A 21,756-nucleotide genomic window follows, 5' to 3' on the forward strand; every position below is an offset into this window, starting at 1 on the left:
AGTGCAACTACGTGTTTTCATTGCAAATATCTGTGACATGCTGAATATTGAAAATCATGGGCAGAGTCAAATAAATGTGAACATTTAACATCAAAATAAAAGCACAGGGGCTACTGGATTGATTAAGAACATAAGAATGGCCATACTGGGTCAGACCAAAGGTCCATCCAGCCCAGTAGCCTGTCTACCAACAGTGGCCAATGCCAGGTGCCCAGAGGGAGTGAACCTAACAGGTAATGATCAACTGATCTCTCTCCTGCCATCCATCTCCACCCTCTGACAAACAGAGGCTAGGGACACCATTCTTTACCCATCCTGGCTAATAGCCATTAATGGACTTAACCTCCATGAATTTACCCAGTTTTCTTTTAAACCCTGTTATAGTCCTAGCCTTCACAACCTCCTCAGGCAAGGAGTTCCATAGGTTGACTGTGCGCTTGTATTGTATTATAAATTTTTGTATTACTTTCAGCAAAACCCGCTATTTTTAAAAGTTAATTTAAAGCTGAGGCAGAATTTCCAGCCTGTTGCACTGAAGTGCCACAGAAACCAAGGTTCTTAGTGCAAAATTTTGATCCAGCTGAGCTTTGATTGTACTCTTAAAGATTCTGTATATTTTTACACATGGATTACCTGTAGAATGTGAATAATCCTGTAGAAGAAATGCCCCACTCCCAGAAAAACCCATGGACATGTCAGTGCACTGCTAAGGTTGTAACCCTTCTGCTTTCCTTTCAGATTCATGAAGGGTAGCCCCTTGGCAATTGGTGGCTCCAGTTCAGTGCAGTGCATCAGCATGCTCTTTGCTGGTAACCACATTTGCCATTGAACAGCAACAGAGCCTGCCTTTGGGGTAGGGCAGCTCCTGTTTTTTTTTTCAATATTGTATGTTTTTCCAGGGTTTCTGTTACTATTTTATGCCATTTAGGATATAAGATAAGAATATAATTCAATCTTGAACAAAAAAACAATATTGGAAAAAAGGGATATTACTCTTGGTGTGTCTGCACCTAGGCGTTTTTCCTTAACGTTTTCCACTATCGCTACCCGCAGTGCAATGATGGGAGTTCTAGTATAGACAAGGCATCAGCATTTTATCCTCTGTGCTGTCTAACCTTGCTCAGACCAGATGGCACAGAGGTGAAAATGGCCACAACTGCCAATGCTGTGGCTACACTAGAGTTACCATCTATGAAACTTACCCATGGTGGTCATGGGGTGGAAAGTTTTTTGGGGGAAAAGTCTAGTATACATATTTACCTAGAGACAGATTCCAATCTCTAGAAGAGTGAGAGTGTGGTTCAGTGGTGAATCTGAAGTCAGCAGTAGAATACATGCTGCGCATCACACAGGTAATAGCCAGTGATTGTAGGGTGGCTGCACTTGGTGAACCTGAAGAAGGCGGGGGTGAAGGTAAATAAACATATGAAATTAGCTAACCTCCCTTGCCCTTTTTATTTTGAGCAATGAGCAGGTTATCTTAAACAACATGCTGAGCTCCCTTTCAGACAAGAGCCTGCTCTTCTGACCTCTTACGCGTGTGAGGGATGGAGAGGCAGAGGGGGCCAAGGGCGATGGGGGGGAATGAGGGGGCTCTGGTGTAGGCAGCAGGGGCCAGGAGTGATGGGGGGGGTGGCTAGGGAGTCCACGGAGGCATCAGAGGCCAGGGTGGGTGGGGAGTCCAGGGAAGCCGTGGGAGACCAGGGGCAATGTGGAGGATGGATGGGGAGGCAGCGTGTTCCAAGCGGGGGCAAGGTGTTCCAAAATGCAAGTTCACCCAGGGTGCCGTTTTTCCCTAAGACCGGCCCTGGTTGCTTGTCATTTCATGGAAGTGGTGGCACATTCATATGGAATGCATTGGACTGCTCTAATTATAAATAGCAGCTGTTCTGATTCAAGCATATTGGTGTCCATTTTTACGAGAATTATATGGTTGTTCTCACACAATAAACCATTTGTGTTAGGCAGAAAAGATAACTCTTATAACAACTGCTACTTCCTTAGTAAAAACAGGTTGAAACAGCAGAAAGAGCTGTTTACTCCCCCACTCTCATTTTGAATAGGTTAGAATAAAGGCATACATTTTTTTAAAGGTATACACACCTAAGTGCAAATGCGCTTTGTTCTGCATGCTCATCTTAAATCCCCAGTTCATGCAAGCATGTGAAGGTTGCAGTGGCACATACCTGTCTGTGTGGGTTCATCTGTAGATTGGATGTGCAGATATCTTTGAAAATTTGGCCCAAAATGTCATTAGGTAATTTCTTAAATCTTCTGATAGTGATTATTTTATAATCTCCCCTGAAGTAATCCTGAATTTCCATTAAAAATCTCATTTACTTTAAGAAAAAAAAAAGTTTTGCTTCAGATCACCTGTAGTGAAATTGGCAGTATCTTTCCAGTTCTTCCTCCCGATAACTAAATAAATGAGTTCCATATCTCTTCCTCCTCCATCATACTCAGGAGCCATGTCAGTTATCTGTGTACTTCCTCAAGAAGGCAATATACAGGAGCACTCTGACATTTTAAACAACTCAGAATGTATCATTCAAAAGTAATCATAAGCCAACACTATTTAGCTAGTGGCAACTTGCAAACATTGCAAAGCTTAAATTAATAGCAACAAGAATGGGAAATGAAATCATTTATTCTTCCTGAGAGCCAATTTTGTACACTTTTTATGCCTTGAAACTGTTTTCTAATCTTATTATTTAAAAAATAATGATCCAGTCTTATTATTTTCCTTACTCCCCCCTGCCTAAACTTATCAAGCCTTAAATATGTTGGTTTCAAATTGGCTTGAGCAAAAACTCATTAGAATTATATGCTCCATCTGTTTTTCTCATTGGAAGCTTTATAAAATGCTACTTCAAATAAATCAAAGATAACTGTGTGAAATACTCAAGTAATGTGCTTTGTGTGGTTTGGGGTTTTTTAATTTTGTTTTGTTTTTGTTGTTTTTTTGTTTTGTTTCTTTCTTTATACTTTGCAGTTAAAAAGTGCCAAGGAGTTAGCAGAGATCAACGGCCATGACGAATCTCAGGCAAATGTAGGTACAGCTCTATTTACATTCTATTATTAAAGGTTATGGAATGGCTCACTGGTTTAAGAGCTCAGGTTTAAAATGCCTACTTTTCCTGCAGCTACAAGTTCAAATCCCAGCAAGTTTCATTTCAAAGTAGTTAAACTGAGTTCCGTAAAATTTACGTTGTGGGGTTATTTGGATGCAATGTTAACAGCTAAGGTTCTGCCTGCTCTCCATGGATGTTAACGGTACCATGGCAATTTTTGTAAGAATAATATTTTGCCTTAGTGTCCTGCTGCCCAGTGCTCTTCCCTTCTCTCCCCTCCCCCGCCCCATTTTTCTCACCAGCTCCCAGCACTAGTCTCCCACAGGCATCCAATCCCAGAATTCTTCCTGAACCAGTCCCAATCCCTTTTTCCAACCAATCACAATTTCTCTCTTCCTGTGCCCCCCTCCAGTCCCAATCTCGCCAGGTTCCTTGCCCCCAATCTAATCCTTTCCCCCAACCCTACCAGACTTTTGCTCCCTGCCATTCTGTCAGGTCATATTTTATAAAATCCAAGACCAATAGAAAAGCTTCCATTATCTCTTTATTATTCCAGTGGAAAAAGGTCCTTAGAAAAATGGCAAGGGGTAGGGTGGGTTAAAGAAGGATCCAATCTCTTGCCTGTAATCCAAACTTTGCACCATTTGCTTTTGTGTAAAAATCTGAAAATGAAATTAATAGACTTGAAACAGGTGAAACTGAATATCTTTGTCCTAGCTGAGCAAAATGCTCACAGCTTAAATACTGAAAGTAATTTATTTTTTTGAATCATTTTTGTGTTAATAATCAAGAGTAGTAGCACAGGTAGGAAACCTATTTTGTTTTTAAAAATTATATTAAACCTGACCCGGGACCCTAAATGTAGTAAATAACATTTAAATGAAGAAGTGTTTTTCTTCCTTTTTTTAATGTTCTTTGAACCTTGTTCATTATGGTCTGATTCTGCAGTGAGGTCAATAGGTGCTCTGAGAATCTAGCACTGCACAGAAACCATTAAGTACTGTTCAAGTGTGCCAACAAAGCAAAAATTCCTGTTTGCACACAGCATCTGTGCAGCCTGGAAGAATTTGCTTTCATGTGGAAGAACTACATTAGCTTGCTAACAATCTTGAAATTGTCACTTCTGTTGCCCTGAACACTGTTGCTTTCACACAAGGGCAGGTCAAAAAATTATCTGATGGAACACTTTTCTGTTGGAAACTGATTTGACAAAATCAAAATGTTGTACAGGAACATATATATTTAATTTTAATTCTACAGGAAATTATCAAAATGTTTTTTGTCAGCTTATGTATAATATAGTCAAAATGTTTTGACTTATATATTAATTATAATATAACGAAAGTCAAATTGACAACATCAAAATGAAACATTTAAATAAGGTTTGTTACCAGGGAAGCCACCTCCCATGCACCCCTGTGGCCTGGTCTTCCTCTCCAGCACTTTGCCTCAGTTTCTCCTCTTCAGGCATCCTTAATAAACTCCACACAGACCTCTGGTCCAACAGTATCCCTTCTCCCAGGGTCTAACTTACTGTCATAAAACTGAAAACAAAACTCTGTTGTCAGGCTTCTCTCCCTGCCATTTCCATTGAATTCTGTTCTCTGCAGCTCTTCCCGACTTTAGCAGGCCGTTCTCAGCACTACGTGCCTGGAGATTTGATCTACTCCCCTGGAGTCTGCTTAGTCTTCAGCCCTATGACTATGGCTTCCAGGCTCAAACCCTTCCCCGTGGTCAAGGAAGGTCTCTTGCAGGAGCCTCCTGCTCTCTGCAATCTCTGCCACGGGTTCCTCTCTCTGTTTCCTGTTCCACTCTGGCTCTTTATCAGGACCAGCTGCCCACTATCTGGCCCTATCCAGAGGCTGCTAATGAGACACAGGTGGACTGGACCTGTTCCTTCTTAAAGGGCCCAAGTCACCCTGTTGACAAGGTAATTTCAGAAATTTTGTTTGAAGTAAATTTTGAAATTTTGACTTTTTGTTCTGATTTGGGATGAAAGGATATTTCAAAATATCAGCATTCCCCTCAGAAGGGAAATTCCATTTTCCAGCCAGCTCTGCTTCTCTCTCTCTGCTTGATGTCCATGTGCACCTGACAGTGAATGGGCATCGATGGGTAAAGAGGTGCATTGTGAATATTTACATCCCAAGGATCTCCCTCTTGAAGTTGGATCTATATGAACACAAAGGTCCTCCTCTGTGCAGAGCCAGTCCCAGGATCCAACGCCTAACGGAAGAAGTCACTGCCATTCCTAAAATAATGGTGGAGAAGGAAACTAGACAACTGCACTCGTCAATCCACAAATTCAGAAAATTGTTCCACCTTAGGATAAGAGAGAGATTCAGGAACATAAATATAAATGGCAATAGATAAATTTATTTTGATACCTAATAGAGAAAGAGTGAGAATTTATTTGCTGCAGAAATGGACATGGTTGATAGACAGGAACTGAGAACCCTTTAAAGAGTACAATATGACTAGGCTTCCAATTTTAGCTTTTAACCAATAAACACAGAGAAAACAACCCTGACACAAATAAAAATTAAATCAGTGTTTGTCCAGTAAACATCAGAAAACCCTGGAAATGGTTGGGTTGTTTTTTTTTGTACCTAAGGGCTTGTCTACATGGAGCAGTAATGCGGGCTATGAGATGTGATTTCTAAAGCACACGTTACACATTAATTGGTCTAGGTAGATCTTGCTCATGCACACTAATCATTCCCTAGTGCATTTTAACATAGGACTATTTGAAACAGAGAGATTACTTATAACTGTATTTACAACTAATGTATATAATACACATTCCTCATTACAGTATATACACAGAGGAAAGTTCCCAAAAAAACAATTTTTAACATCTATGTAGAACTCAAAAATTGCTAAAAATAAACCCTCAACAATGAAATTAATAAAATCCCCAAACCAGAATCCCTAAAAATGATTAATGTTGTTTACACTGAATATTTAATACTAATGTGCTTCTCCTCCAAAATGCATCCAAAGCTAATTACAAATAGAGTTTGTGGTTCTTGCCCTTGGCCAGCATCTAAATCTGGACTGATCAAAGAGGAAAAGATGTAATGGCTCCTACATGGTTATTAGCGGACTGTGATGCATATAATAGGATTAGTACATATTTGATACAGTTGACAAGTTGAATTTAGCAAATGAAATACCCTGACATTCAGGACCAGATTGGAAGGTATTGGCAAGCAAACATGAAAATGTCTATCTGTGTTCCAAATAGTATATATGACCTTTCACCCTACAACACATTTTGGGCTACCTGTACCTTGTACTGTAGTAGTAAAAAACCAGATTTTTGAAAAGGACAGTGGCAAATTTTATGAAGATCACTGCATGTATATTGCAGTGTTGTACTCCAAGAGTGTCCTCTCTGTATTGCTATTACAGTTTTTAAAAATAATTTTCCTGTGTCCTAAGGAACCTTTTCCACTAGTGGCGTTGGCCATAATATCATAGGTATTTTACATTATCTTATTGTTTCTTGAAATAAAAATTAGAACATTTTTGGTAGCCAAAGAGAGTATAGACAACATGTATTGCGTATACGTGGCCGTATTCTGGGCTGGGCTGCACACTTATTGGTGGTTGGAACATCCTACCAGTTGTAAAATAGAAACACACTGCTGATTAAATGTGCCCAACTCCTGACAGGCACAAAATTGGCAGATCTTGGGGAGAGGGGTGTCTTGTTTTTGGCAAAGGCATTCCACACAGTTATTTAAAAAGCTGGGCAAGGGTAATGTTAGACCCACTGCTACTACAACTCACAAGCAAAGCTAAAAAGAAAGAATAGATTTTTGTGTGCATCAGCTGCATTAATTATTCCAGGGCAGTGCAAGAATAACTCATGTGCAGGACTCTGCAGACAGTCATGAGGCCATTTCATGAATGGCTTGTCAGGTACATGTGGTAATGTTTGTTACATCTGGTCACATTTCACATGATTTGAAGTGGTTTTTAATCCACTGAATGTGTCATTCTTGCTTGTGGTGCATTCTGTAGCAGGAAAGCCCTGACATAAAGTGCATGTTGTGCCTGGAGCAAAAGTCCTGGCCCTGAGGGAGACCTAAGCTTAATAGTAACCTCAGCACTCCCATATTCTGGGCTGACAGAAGTGTTCTGACGTAAAACTCATTTCTGGGGGCTTAGGCGTGATTGTCCATTGTTCTTAATGCTGCTCAATGCATAGAGCAACTTGTTAATTTCCCCATCATCGTTGGACACGGTGATATATAATTCAGATCATCCTCTTAATTGAAGAGAAAACCCTAAATAAATGTACAACTATAATTTCAGATTTCATCCTTTGTCCAGCATGATCCTGGTCTCCCGTGACCAGACTAGCCTCATCTTGAAAAAAGCACTTCTTCTTTCTGAAGTGGGGCGGAGGGGTTACTAAATGGTTTATGAAGAGAAACCACAAAACACATGCTGTGAGATGCGAAACATCAATGTACAGTATTTATTCCTCAATTGTATCTGGCTTGCTGTAGAGTCTCTTGCTGCGTAAAACGTGTGCTGTGTTTTGATCAACATCGTCCTTCTGTGCACTGCAAAACTCAGCATACTTAGGGTACCGGATGTCAAGGCAATGACACAGTCTTCCTGGGACAGTCCATTAAATTACATCGGGAAGCTGGGGCATCAATCCTATCAGACAACCACTGTGAGACTGACGCTAGTTAAAGAATTTTTGAATGTCCACAATGTACTTAAGGGATGAAATTCTAGCCCCATTGAAGTCAATGGCAAAACTCCCTATGGTGGGGTGTAATACCCCTTTATGGGACAGTCTAGCATTTACAGCCAAGCAACCTGAGTTCAGTCAAGGAGTGCCCTGCCCCACCCTGGAACTGGGCTATATAAGCGGGAAAAAGAAGCTGAGCGAGAGAGAAGGGACCAGAAGCCACACTTGCGGCTATGGGTTGCAGGACCCTCAGGCTCCAGGACATTAGCCTGATCTGCTTCGTAGAGGCTTTGTTTTCTGGCTATAAGTTTGATTGCTCTGATTCAAGGCACTTGAACTTGGTTAAGCTGCTCCTCCCCTGACTTGATACCTATGGGAAATGGAGAAAGCCTGCCTGCCTCCTAAAGCAATGAGAGACCGGGAAACTCTGCTGGCCAAGGTTGGTTTGGAGGCCTTGTATAAGGGGACTTTGGGTGGTTTTGGTTAGCTTGGTTTTGGCCTCCCGTTCTATAATCCTTTACACTTCCATTGACCTCAGTTGGGCAAGGATTTCACCTAAGGACTCTGTTAAGTGTTACTGCTTTCTAAACAAAGTTTAAATAGTGTGCTAAACACAGACATCTCAGAAGGTTAGAGTGATTACATCTGAAAATTTCTATCCTCTTTTTCTATTTTCATTGCCTGAACAAATAGCAAAGCCTATCTTATTCTGCTTTCTCTGTATCTTTGGTTAGCATCTCTAGAAACTTGGACACAATAGTCTGTGGTTTTCTCTTCAGACAGAGAACCAATGGAATTAAGTAGGGATGTATTTTTCCCTTTGGATGCTTGTAGCCATTATTGGGGGAGTTTTCATGTTTGATGAACCTTCGTTCACTACTGTTGATTCCTTTATTTCTTCCTTTATTTTTCTCCTTCTATTTCTGCACTTCCAGCATTAGTAGTGAACCTTTGAGTGTAAATCTGTCCAGAGGAATATACCAGGGTGAAGCATTTCAACCATTTCACTAAATTGTTCATTTAGTGCTACACTGAAGGTAATGTTATCTCTTATCAAGTTCAAGTCTTTGCCTTTAAGATGTTTTTATGAGGGTAATCACTGGATGATCCTTACTATTTTGGGGATGGCAAAGATAGAGACAGTTCCTAAGTGAAGCTGATCTTCAAGATCAGCTGGAAGATCTTAACAAGTACATATTATAACAGCTATATTTCAGGGATCATGATGGCATCAAAATTGTTTCTTTGCAGGATCATCAGACTCAGTATTCTGCTCTTCCATTTCAATAGACAAAGTTACTTTCAGTGACACATTTGATGTAGAAGAATCCAAAGAAACTGATTTTTCTGCCCATTTGAGATGAACACAAACGCTGTCTTTCAACTTAACTCTTGACAATGTATACATTTTCCTGTAGAACAACAATATGTTTTCTTTACTGCAGGCCATTGAATCACCTGTTTTCTACCATTGCCTTCAACTTTAGGGATGTAGAGTCAGATAAAGTCATAAAGTGATGATTGATCATCCTTTTGCAGTATTAATCAGCAGCTTTCATATTTACACCTTACACCAGTTAGAATGAGAAACAACCACCCAGTGAATTTGGCACTGTGAAGATTGAAAAACTAACACGAGCTCTAGCTTTGTACAGAGCCATGTTTCAGATGCCCTGTTCACCTTCCAGAAATTTCCAGATTCTGGAAAATCAAAAACCCTCACAATTCACAACTCCCCCCTCCCACTTGTGATTCTGTACATTAGAGGAGAGTGATACATACACATTACGCAGTTCATTATGGTGCAGTGTTTAGACCTGTGTTCTTACAGAATCACAGTCTCTATGGTTTGAGCTGCAGTGCCTCTGCAGAGATCCAGCCCTTGGGAAAGTGCTGTAACAGTGTGGGCTGAGGCACAGTCTAACAATGAATATGTTATCTGAAATGGCCCCCGGCTTTAGTGATACCCCCTTCATTTTGACAGGTTTCAGAGGAACAGCCGTGTTAGTCTGTATTCGCAAAAAGAAAAGGAGTACTTGTGGCACCTTGGTTAGTCTCTAAGGTGCCACAAGTACTCCTTTTCTTTTTACCCCCTTCATTAACATGGGGCAACAAATCATACCACTTCCCTGGTTCCTAACTGGAAGTGCAACAGTGGCATACTGACTTAGCTTTTGACTGAGTAGGTTCATTTAACCTCAGCAAGAGAGGAGAGAATGGTCTGAAACACAATGTTAAAACCTATTCAGCCACCCACTCTCAGCAAAGCACAGACATTTCTGCCTTTGGATTTCATGAGCTCTGTGGGGATACACTCACGCAATGCCCACAGCTACCAATAGCACCTGACATTTTAATAGTACCTGACAGTTCTGTTCAGCCTTTCTTCCTACAGTGCAAAATATATAAACACACATACGGGAATCGCTTCTCCCATCAGTGAAATGGAGCCGCTTTTAATTATATATATGTGCACCTGTGTGGATACCCTGCACTTTGCATAGGGTTGGCAGTGCAATCTGGCTCATTGCTGTCACTACACTGTTTGTCTTTTACATTACATGGGCTCCCTAGTAACTGCACGAAGGATTATGGAGTCTCTCTCTGCTTTTTCTGTAAGCCTAATAGTGCTCGCTGTGGGAGTGTTGACTTGGTCCCACAGCCCTATAGAGAGAATCAGGCTACTTCTTTCCCCTCTCTTCTGACAATCTTAATGGAACAGGCAGTGAAGAATATTTGGGGTGGCAGGGGGAACCTGTGTTGATTGCTCATAGGAGGCACTGATTTTGGGCGTGTTCATCATTCTAGTCAAGGTCCTGTATAGGAGGAGGAGGAAAAATGGCTGATATCTTGTGGAAGGCACACTAAAAGTATCTCTCATAAAAGCATCTCTCATAAATGCTATATTGGGCACCTGTAAATGGAGAGGTTGCCCTTGGCCACAGGGTTTTCAACAGCTGGCTAAGAGCATCTCTCAAAATCCATTTACCCTCTCAGAATGGATAAGGGTTTTTTATGATTCCTTCTTGTCAGTTCAAGGATGCCTATCAGACCATCTCACAAACCCACAGAATCTATTTCTAGGGCAGAATTTTTTTTTCTCATTTCAATATTTTTTTTAATGCTCTACTGTTCTTATGCTGGAGAAACATTCTGAGAGCAGGTTATTACATCCAGATCCTGCAAATGAGTGCTATTGGGTGCTGAATATCTTTAATCCACGTTGATTTCAGTGGGAGTGGAGGCCGGTCAATACGTTGCAGGATCCAACCCCTGGTTGGCATCGCATATAGTGTGTCTGCGATGAGCTACAAGTATTCATTCAGCTTGCAAAGTTTAATTTACACATGCAGTTTGTGCCGTTCCAGTAGCACAATAGGCAAGAAAATTGCGGGATAAATTTTGTCACCATGTAGGTCTAATCCTGTGTTTGAAAAAAATGATGATTATTGCAATTATTTGTATAATGTCACAAGTGCGCAAGGCACTGTACAGACATGTAGAACAATGATCTCTTCCCGTACCAAATTATCTTCAGACTGCATGAAAAATAACATTTCCGTGAGCCACCAAGAATCTGCACCCTATTTTATACTTTCAGAATATAAGGAAATGACACACCTGACCACCCATGTATTTTTAAAAGTAAATATCAAGTGACTTTAACATTAATCATCACATACACATTGCATAGTATATAGTCAAATGAAATATTTGTGTTCAAATACTATGGTAATGAGAGCCGTATAAAAAGATAGCTGAGATTAGACAGCTATTTTGACATCATTGCTAGTTGCCCAAACTTGCCAGGTGAAAGTTATAATAGTAAATGTTTTTATACCAAAACATAAAAAAGTGTCTCTCTGGCAAGTGGACTGGAAAAATGGTATGTCAAAAACACTCTAATGCAATTAATCTCCACTCCTGAAAATATTTCTATCATGCAGGATAAAACCAAACAGACTAATCTTAGCTGCATAGACATGCATTTTATAGTGTTTCATTTGCAAGATCTTTTATTTGTTGTTCTAATTTTTCTTCTTCTTTGTTGATGATGTACTTTAAATGCCAGTTAATTTTTCAGAGTTGTCAACTGCTTATTTGTTAGTGCCAACACACTTCTTAACTACACTCGCATGGTGTTATTTTTAATATTAGGGTAGTTTAAAAAAGAATTGTGTGTGGTAGCGGAAGAACTCAGTGCTAGGTTGGGACAAGGCACCAAAGATAGGTTAACCCCAAAGGTCATCCCTGACTTGAGTGAAAAAGGACACTAATTTATTTTCAGACATTTTCAAATGATAAAATTCTTAAACCACTTACTAGTAAAACCTGTTATAGAATTGACCAGTAGCATAGCATGTTGTAACGAGCTAGCCCTACCCCATTAGCTGGATTGCAGAGGGATGTGGATCAAGAGAGACGCTGTGGGACTAGGATTGAAACAAAGTGTTCTGGTGGTGGGTGGTGCAGGTCAAGTCTTTGGGCTTGTCTATACAGGGGTTTTAAAGCAGATCAAACCAAGTGAAGTTTGAAAATGGTTGCGTACACACAACACAATCCATGACTGCCACTAGCTCCACATTTGCCATGAACTCTGGAGTCTGGTTGCCAAGTGCATCAGGTTTGCTGTGCATTGAATTAGTGGGGTCTGCTGTTTGTGTGGATTCAATTGCTGCACACCACTTTTGTTTGCATGCTTCCAACAGCTATCCCACAGTGCTTAGCAAATCAATCATTACTGACCTGTCTATTCACCTCTCCTTGCTCTGATGTCAAGTTCTCAGGGCATCGCCTCCCCCCTTTAAAAACTGGTGCAGAACCAGAATTTGCCCATTTGCTCCTGGATCTAAGTGTACCAGCATTCTTGCAATACAACAGGACAGCACTCCAGAAGCCCTACAGCATGCCTCGTGCAGCTGCTTGGAGGTGTGCTGAGACGCCGGATCTCCTTGTCATGTGGGGAGAAGTGTCGGTGCAGGAAGCTCCTGTGGCCAGCCACCAGAATAAAGACCTGTTTGTAGATGTTCCCAAGCACACGTCCAAGAGGGGTCATGACAAGGATGCTGACCAGTGCTGGATAAAGAACAAGCAGTTTAGGAGTAAGTACATTGAAATGAGGGACAAAAGGAGACAATCTGGCAGGGGATATGTGACCTGTCCTTTTTATGGTGAACTGGACAGAATGCTACACTATTATATAGCATGACCCCGCCAACATTGTGGCACCGGCTGGCTGCACTCTCCCCCACACTGAGAATGACCAGCAAGGCCCACTGGAGGTTGAGCAGGAGGGTGCTGGAGAGGAGCTTTCCTCTAAGATACAGGATCTGTTGGAGACCCAGAACCCTGACATCACCCAGCTGGAAAGCCAGCAGGAGTCACGCCCTGCTGCAATTTACCCCAATTCCTGCCAGGCATCAGCCAATCCCAGGTTCTAGCCAGAAACCCAGACCAGGACTGAAAAAGGCAGAACTCCTGGAGGGAACTTTGTCCTGTAAGTACCTATCATTTCAATTTATTATTATTGTGCTATACAGCCGTTCTGTCTTCTGCTCCGGGTACTTCATGGTCACAGCCATTTTAGACGGATGAGAGCTAGGAGCTGTTCTGAGAATCCAGCCCTTGCCTCCCTCTGTAAACTCACACTGCCCGTTCGGCCCCACTGTACATGTTTCCAAACATGCTTCGCCTGGGCAATTCATACTCCTGGAGGAATTCTCCGCCTAAAAATTCTGCGCACAGTATTTTAAAATTCTGAAAAATACTACATATTTTAGTTGTCAAAATAACACGATATAATCACACCAATTTCAATTATTTTGGTAATTTATTTCAAAATACCTGTCAGCAACTATGTCTGTAGCAATACAGACAACAAAGAAAGATTCTCCCAGGAGTAGAAAGTTAAAGAAACCCCTACGACAACCTAGCTCCTGTTTCTCTGTTATGTTTTGTCGGCCACCTCAGTCTGGGAGTGTCACACATGCCAGTTGGGCACACTCTGCCCCTCCAGTCTTTTAGTGGATTCTTGGTTTTTTGCCCTGCCCAATAGGGTTACAATTTTTCAAGTTGCCAAATAGAGGGTACTGCCACAGGAAGGGGGGGAGGGAGAACTGGTGTGGGTGGGTACAGATGTGGGGGTGCTGAAGGGGTGGGTATGTGTACTCTGAGGAGGTATTTGGGGGGTGCCAGTGGTGATATTTTGGGGTGCTGGAGGAGTAGGTGTATGTACCGAGAGGGAGTATTTAGAGGGTGTTTGAGGGGGTATTTGAGGGTGCTGGAGGTGATATTTGGAGGGTACTGGAGGTGTGTGTGTGTGTACTGAGAGGGGGGTATTTGGGGGCACAGCAGGGGGCTGCGCAGGGTCCCCGTGGCCCAGACACCCGCACTCCCTCCCCCAGAGCCCATCTCTGAGGTTCCCCCAAGGCTGGGAAGATCCTAAGGGAGGTAAAGTTATGTGTGCATACTAAAAAAATGCTATCATGGCCTGTATGGAATGTGAACAATAAGTGATTTTTCCCCCCATATTTCCATGGCACTTACAACAACCAAACCATCAAGGACCATGCCTTTATCTACTGCTAACAGGCAAGCCATCCTGAGGGGATTGGAAAGGAAGACTCAGCTCAAGAGGTTTGCAGAACTTATGATAGAGTCCCAGGGGAAGACCACACTAGCTGAGAAGTGCAGGCAGTACATGGTGATCCAGACAGAGAAGGAAATGAAGCTCTCCCAAGAGATCATGGCAGTGGCCAAGAACAGTGTTACAGAGGCCGAGGACAGCATCACCATGGCCCAGGACAGCATGGAGAAAGACAGGGAGATGCAAGGCAACTTATGGATGCTATCTGGATCCAGAATGCTCTCCTCCAAAACATGCTACTGTCAGGCCAGTGGTCCCTTCAGTCCTGTAAGCCAGGACTTAGCCACATCCTTCAGTCCCTAGACAATAATGGCTACTGGGACCATCAACAATTCCTCCCCTCTTTACCCATTCAGCACTTATCCTAGAGACCATTCTCCTGTCAGATCCATCATCTGCCCACCAAGAAGACTGGCTTTTAGAAGCCCAGCACTTTTGACCCATGCAATGCACCTGCAAATTTTGAGCTGTGGTACTCAACCCCAGAACCCCCACATACAAGAAAAGGCAGAAGGAAGACCTATATGTGCCTGTAACTTTAAGCTACTTGTTACTTTTGCACTGTTTGCATTGTTGCATTTTCAGTTTGGCTTGCACTGTTGCTTTTTTTAAAGATTTGCTTTTTGTTAGTCAGTGAGTAGATTGTTCTCGTAAATGTATTTTCAAATAAAAATTATATATATATATGTGTTATTTATCCTTCGGTTCAATTAAACTTTATTTTTGACCTTGTTACTGTTCCTTCATAATAAAAACCTTTTAAAATCCATTTTGATCCATTATGTCTCATCACTGCATGTAACACACAAAATCCTTTAAATGAAGCTAAAATAATCCATACGGCTTCACAAAAGTATATAGGCAATGTTCCACTTCTACCACCCACAAGCAATACTGGACTGCTCACAGTCTATTTCACCCCCCATGGATTAGCAGCTGAATGCACAGTTACACATGTTCAACCATAAGACTCAAAATATGAATAATAGGCATCCCTGACAATATTCTCCCTGGTGTTAGCATCCTCTATGGGATGCCGTGCTAGCTGTTTAAACCACCAAGCAAGATCAGTACTTCAGCCTCCCACTGATCATTGAGGCTTTCCCCTTTAGTCTCACAAATATTGAGCAGAGCACAGCACAAAGCTATAATGGTCAGGACATTTTTTTTCTGCTGCTTCCAAATGATTCTGTGACAGAGTGCTGAGAGCTAACAGCTGTCCCAACACTCCGATCACTTAAGCTCTGATTACTTCCCCCTAAAGAAGACTTGACTGAGGAATGAAGTACTTACCTAATCAGACTTGGGGCTGGCAGCATTAAGGAGCTAATTGTCCTGTCAGCTGGGAGGGGTAGTTAAAAAAGCACAGGAAGGAAACACAAAGGGGAAACACTAGCAGAGCTGAGGCAGAAGGGATCTCAGGAGGATGAGATCTCTCCCTGGAGAATGGTCTCCACATGACTAATGTCCATAGTGGTCCTGGGGGCAAACACCCCTTTCTCCATTAATTTAAATAGAACTGAGTTCTGAAAGATCCTCTCATCATAGACCCTCTCAGAACACCGTGCATTTCTGTCTGTATACCTGCTGCAGTGGTCGACCACTGTGAATAAATACCCTTTTCTGTTTATAAATTCTGCACCCGGGCAGTGGGGCAAATGATTGGCATATTGGTTCCATTAGCTGTCCTAATACAGTTTGGGAACCCCATGTGTGCAAAGCCATCACTAATCTCCTGAGCATTATAACCCAGCTAGCTAGTACTTTAATGGCATAGCAGACCTGCATGAGACTGGTCCCAACAGTTCGTCTCTCCAAGCCGAACTGGTTGGCTACAGACCAGTTACACTCTGGGGTGGCCAGCTTCCAGATGGTAATGATGACTTGCCTCCCTACAGGTATGGGGCACTGCATTTTGGTACACTGTCACTACAGCTCTGCACAGATCTCAATCAAGGTAGCCCTCCCCATCCCAAAGTTCTCGCACCACTGCTGGTGATCCGAGGTCTGCAGAATGATTCTCTCCCATCAATCCATGCTGGTTTGCCGGTCCCAGAAATGGCACTGAATGCTGTGTAGCTGATCCAGGAAGTGGTCCTCTAGTTCCAACAGCTCAGCATCCTCATCCTGCTGCAAGAAGCTTCACGGTATTCTCCTGCTACCTGGAGGAGCCACTGATTCTGCCACTGAACATTCTCCTGCACCCACACCTGCACCATCTGCTCGGTGGTGCAGTGGACAGAGGCCAATGCAGAATGTGCCCGGGTTTGAATGCTGTAATACAGCCACAGCAGCCTCTGCATATTCACACTTGCTGCCATAGCAGCATGGTGCATTTCTGGGTCCTTGCTGGCAGACAACAATTTGAAAATGATGCTAGCCCTCCCAGAAAGGAAGAATAGGGCAGAGACAGTGGAAACATGATTTTGAGATTTTTTATTTCAACCTGCCTGGCTTCTGCTTTGCATACTACAATTCACAGTGAAAACAAATCCACAATGCACACTGCTCGGCTGTGAAGCAAAGAACCATGGGATAGACCCCAAGAATGCTACTCCCTCACTTCTCAGCAAACTGCCACCGTGCGTTCACATGACGCAAATTGGACAGGCATCCCCTGTGCATGCTTTTGGTGAGACTTGCATACTGCAGATTACCAGATGCTCATCAAAAACCTTCACATTAAATCTCTTGTGTAAACAGACCCTTAAACTGGAGTGAACCAGCATTGTGTGCCTTGCAGCAGCCCTCTGCTAATAGTTCTTCTGCTAAAGCAAAACCAATGTTTTTCTAGATTCCATCACAACAGCAAGATAATTATATCAGTCAAATATTAGAGACTTTCTAATTGTCAGAATACTTTCAATCAAATAACTGGTAAAGAATCCAGGCTGGCCATCATGAGAGAACATGTTGAAAAGCAGAGGTGTGTAAATATCATCCTCTTTCCTATCGTTTGGGACTGCAACTTAATCTGTGTGTCCCCTGAAAGCTAAGAATGGACCCGACCCGATGAGCACTGAAGTCAGTGGAAAAGCTCCCACTGACTTCAGTGGACATTGAACTAGACCCAATAGAAGCTGCACACCAGGATTAAATTATTACTCTGTGTGGCTATGGAGACATATGTAACCAATTGTCAGCAATTGTTGAAAGAAATGAAAACTGAGTTGCAGCACTTAAAGGTTGGGGCAGCCAAAAGAGGTTGTACGAGGGTTAAAAAAACAAAACAAAAAACTATATGTAAGTGTGGTGTAGAAAGAGGTAGTTTTAAAACTGTTGGATCCCAAGTAATTTTATTCTAAAAATGGTTAGTTTAGAGAAACAAGAAATGGTAGGCCAGCTCTATTACTTGTTTCTCTTACTGCCAACTCAGGGACATGTCTCCCATTATTTAGTCACACCAGCTTTTTTCCATGCTTTAGGGGACATCCATGATCAAGCAAAATAAGCACAATTATTAACCATAGCTATTTTATTATTAAAGACAGGAAAAGAAACATTACACAAAACACAAATAATAAACTGGTTACTTCTGTTACAAACTCTTGTGTATGTCTCTCTGCGGAGAGCGTTTAACAGAAATTACACCTTTGAGAGTGGACCGCATCTGAGGGGCTCTTTTCTCTTCGTAAGTGAAGACCAAAGTATATTGTTGTCCACAATTACTGTGAATTCAGTTTTAGTATCTTATTAGATGGTTAAAACTGTTTACGTATGATAAAAATAATTTGTTTAGGGGCAAATGAAATCTGTCTAGTTATTAATAATAACCTAAACAGTTTATAGCTGGACAAAGTAAGCAATCTTAACTATGAAATTCAAAGAAGATTTTTAAATTAATTACTTTGAAGAAGCCATTTAAGGATCTGTCCTAAGCCAGGCCAATTACAAATATTAAGAATCTTCAATCCAGCTTTATCCCACTATTTTGCTGTTTACCAATGTCTAGCCCCTATCTCTGCTCCAGGCGATTAAACAGGAGAAACTGATAGTAATTTAAAAAGAACAGGAGTACTTGTGGCACCTTAGAGACTAACAAATTTATTTGAGCATAAGCTTTTGTGGCTCACTTCACGAAAGCTTATGCTCAAATAAATTTGTTAGTCTCTAAGGTGCCACAAGTCCTCCTTTTCTTTTTGAAACTAAAGACTAACACGGCTGCTACACTGAAACCTGACATAGTAATTTAAGTTACAACAGAATTTGCATAGCCCAGTAAAATCATTACAAGAGTTTTAAATCTAAACCATTGGCAGTCTTAGTTAACTTTCTCTCATCAATCCATGTTGAGTTCTTGGGGAGGTTTTCCTTGGGTTGGTTTCTTCCTGAGTCTTCTCTGTCTGTGGCAGCATGCTTGTAGAGCGGGACCGGATGAGTCATTGAGTGCTTGCTGTCTAGGCGGAGTAGCAGAGGGGCGGTGTGTAGGATGCTCACCTCTGAGTCTTTTATACTCTTCTCCTTCCTATTTTCATGAAATGATAGGAAAACACCCCTCTCTCAGGCTTGTTTAAATTCAAGTTGGTTGTTGTCACTTTCATTGGCATCATGCCTTCAGGGTTGGCTTAGCTGACACTTTCAGCTCCTGAATATGCAGTCCGTTTAATGAATATGCAACATTTATTTAATTGCCTTTGTTCTTTTCCCAGCAAGAAAGATCCAGATAACTTTTAAAGTTTGTTTTAATTCTTTCTTTGTATTCAGTCCATTTTTGAGACTTGATTTTATTAGCATTTGAGAGGAAATGAAATTCTTTTCAAACAGTCCAAACATTCCTGTCCTTTATACACAAGTTTTTAGCTCCCAGAAGAGACTTTTTAAATTAAATAACTCTTACAAAGACTTTAGTTTAAATATTTAATAGTTGTTGACTCTGCAGAACAATTTCTGGAACACCAATTTTCTTGTCTTCCTGAGTTGGTGAGGGTTTGCTTGTGCACTGCCTGTAACTAATTCATTCTCCATTAATATAAATATTTTGCACTTAAATGGCCTCTTACATAAGTAATTAGTTTTGCATCAAATGAGCTTGCTATATTTATACATACAACATCTTATTATTCATACAACAATGCTATCAGGCAGTTATTATATGAAGGTTTACATTTAGATATAACATATTTGCCAATATACATTTTGAAAGCTTATGCCATCTTAAACATTTGAGAAACAGCAAAGGTTTTCATCTATAAGTGGAAACGTGAGTTGGAAGTAACCAATATCTTCGGCAAAACATTTCCCACCATAAATGTTCCCCAAGTTCAAAGAAAAAAGACTTTAGGGTGTTTACAAAATAAATCAGTTTCAATAAGGATAGTTCTGGAATTCTTTGTGTAGGTTTAAACTCAAGTTTTCCTTGGAAAAAAAAGAAGGAGTTGGTGTAGGCTCACTTTACAAGTATATTTATGGCTCTGATAACACACCCTACGTTCCTTTTTTCTCTGCTTAAAACATGAATGGTCTGTCTTTGTAATGTTGGCTTGTCCTTGAGAGATAAAAGCAGAAACCTTCTGGAATTTCTTTGATTAGCTCTAACACTTAGTAACATAAATAGCTAAATATATGTATTGTTGTATTTCCAAGCATCCTGGCTATAACATTCTTGTTGCTATATCTTAATATTTAGGAAAGGTGAAAACAAGTTTGAAATTAAGTTATAATCGTATTAATCTATGTCTGCATTAATATTGAGGTCTCTTCCCCACATAAGGAGAAATATACTGTAGAAAACAGGTGATCTTCCCACTGTAGGCCAAATTCTAATCATTGTTACAATGAGATGACTAGGATTGCATGGGTATAAATGAGCAGAATTTCACCCATATGTTTAAAATCTGAGGCTGAATTCTGCAGTCCTTAACCAAGCAAAACTTCTATTGGCATCGGTAACAGTTTTGCTCAACTGAGGACAGCAGAATTTGGCTCTTTGTGTTTTTTTCACCTTCAAAAATATAAATTGCCTTTTCTTCACATGCCTAACCATATCTCCACCCTGCTCTGGATGGCCTGCGTGCCTCTTGCTTTTGTTTCAGATACACAGCTTTTTCCCTCCTCCTCATCTGTCTTCAGAGAAAGCTTGGGGCTGGTAAGAAAGGGTAGCAACTGCTTATGCACAGCCAGCCCTCTGCAGTTGCTCCCTGTGTGCCCCGCACTGCCAGACACCTCGTAATGTCCTTCTCTGCTTCCCCTTCTCCTGCTACTGTTGGCATAATTGCACAAAACAGCTGTTAATCGGGCTTTGTATCATCAGTATAAATGTCAAAACGTGCTGTGACCTCACACAAAGTGTACCTTTTACTGGGTGCTTCACAAAGCGTAATATTCTCCATGCCCCACAAAATCCAGCAGAATCCCCCCACTCCACGCCACAGGGAACAAAGGCATTTTCCAGGTGCTCCATAAGCAATAGTTTCCCCCCAGGTTTTCAGACAATTTTCAAACCTTTGGATTACCCAGATAAGTCAGAGGCTTTTTAAACTCTCTGGATATTTGAATTTTGCAGACTGATCACACAACCAATCCATATTCCAAACAGTATATGGAAAGTCACAGACGTTAAGGTCCAAATGTTATCTGTCAAGCACAGCCCTGAGTAAGGGGTAAAGTAGAGGGGAACTGAGCTACTGTTACAGCCTTAGAAAGCTCTGTAGACTAGTGTGTGCAGGGAAGAGTACGAGGGGAGGACACGTGCCATGTCCCTACCTACTCCCGACTTCTTTGGAGTGGTTAACATGCACAGGGATGTCCTTGCATGCATGGAAATGCATGGGTTTCTGTATTTGCTAAGCCCAAGGGAAGAGGGTACGCGGGTGTGTGTGTGAGGAGGAAGGCTCTTTACATCCATCTCACCCCTTTGCATTAGTGCAGGGAATGGCCATAGTCTGATCATATAAGTGATATGCTGTCTGGCAATTTAATGCCAAGGGTGATGTCATGCTTTCCTGTGGGGGGAAAAAAAACTGTGGGAGAATTGGGAAACTCCACAAGCTTCTTCAAAATCATGCTGCAGAGGGGAAGGAGAGTTTTGTCACACAGAGTGGGCAGGGGACAGAGACCTACCCTGCTGAAATTTCATGAGCTGCAGAGAAATCCCGTGATTCTCAGGGTACCCACAAGAAATCTGCATGGAGACCCAGGATCGCCCCACTACTCCTTAGGGGCCCTGTATTCCCTTTGGCAGCACAGCTCCCTTAGGAGCCAGGCTCTTATTAGTTCTCTGCCTGTAGATGGGCCCAAAGCCTGTGTGTGTGGAGTGGGACCCTGTGTGAGATAATGATTGAATGTCAGCATTACTTTACCTAGAAATATCCCTGCAGACTTGCAAC

At 41.6% G+C, this 21,756-nt stretch overlaps 1 protein-coding gene across 6 annotated transcripts in view; it reads left to right on the forward strand.

Annotated features, from left to right (window-relative positions):
* ENOX1 (ecto-NOX disulfide-thiol exchanger 1) overlaps nt 1–21,756 on the forward strand; it is a 508,731-nt gene that overhangs the window by 473,653 nt on the left and 13,322 nt on the right. For all 6 annotated transcript variants that reach the window (XM_075128654.1, XM_048851020.2, XM_048851038.2 and 3 more), the window contains one exon: nt 2,993–3,049. In XM_075128654.1, the coding sequence (XP_074984755.1) occupies nt 2,993–3,049 (57 nt within the window). The remainder of the gene's footprint in view (nt 1–2,992; nt 3,050–21,756) is intronic.

Source organism: Caretta caretta, chromosome 1 (assembly GCF_965140235.1).
Source record: "Caretta caretta isolate rCarCar2 chromosome 1, rCarCar1.hap1, whole genome shotgun sequence".
NCBI classification, from domain to species: domain Eukaryota; kingdom Metazoa; phylum Chordata; order Testudines; family Cheloniidae; genus Caretta; species Caretta caretta.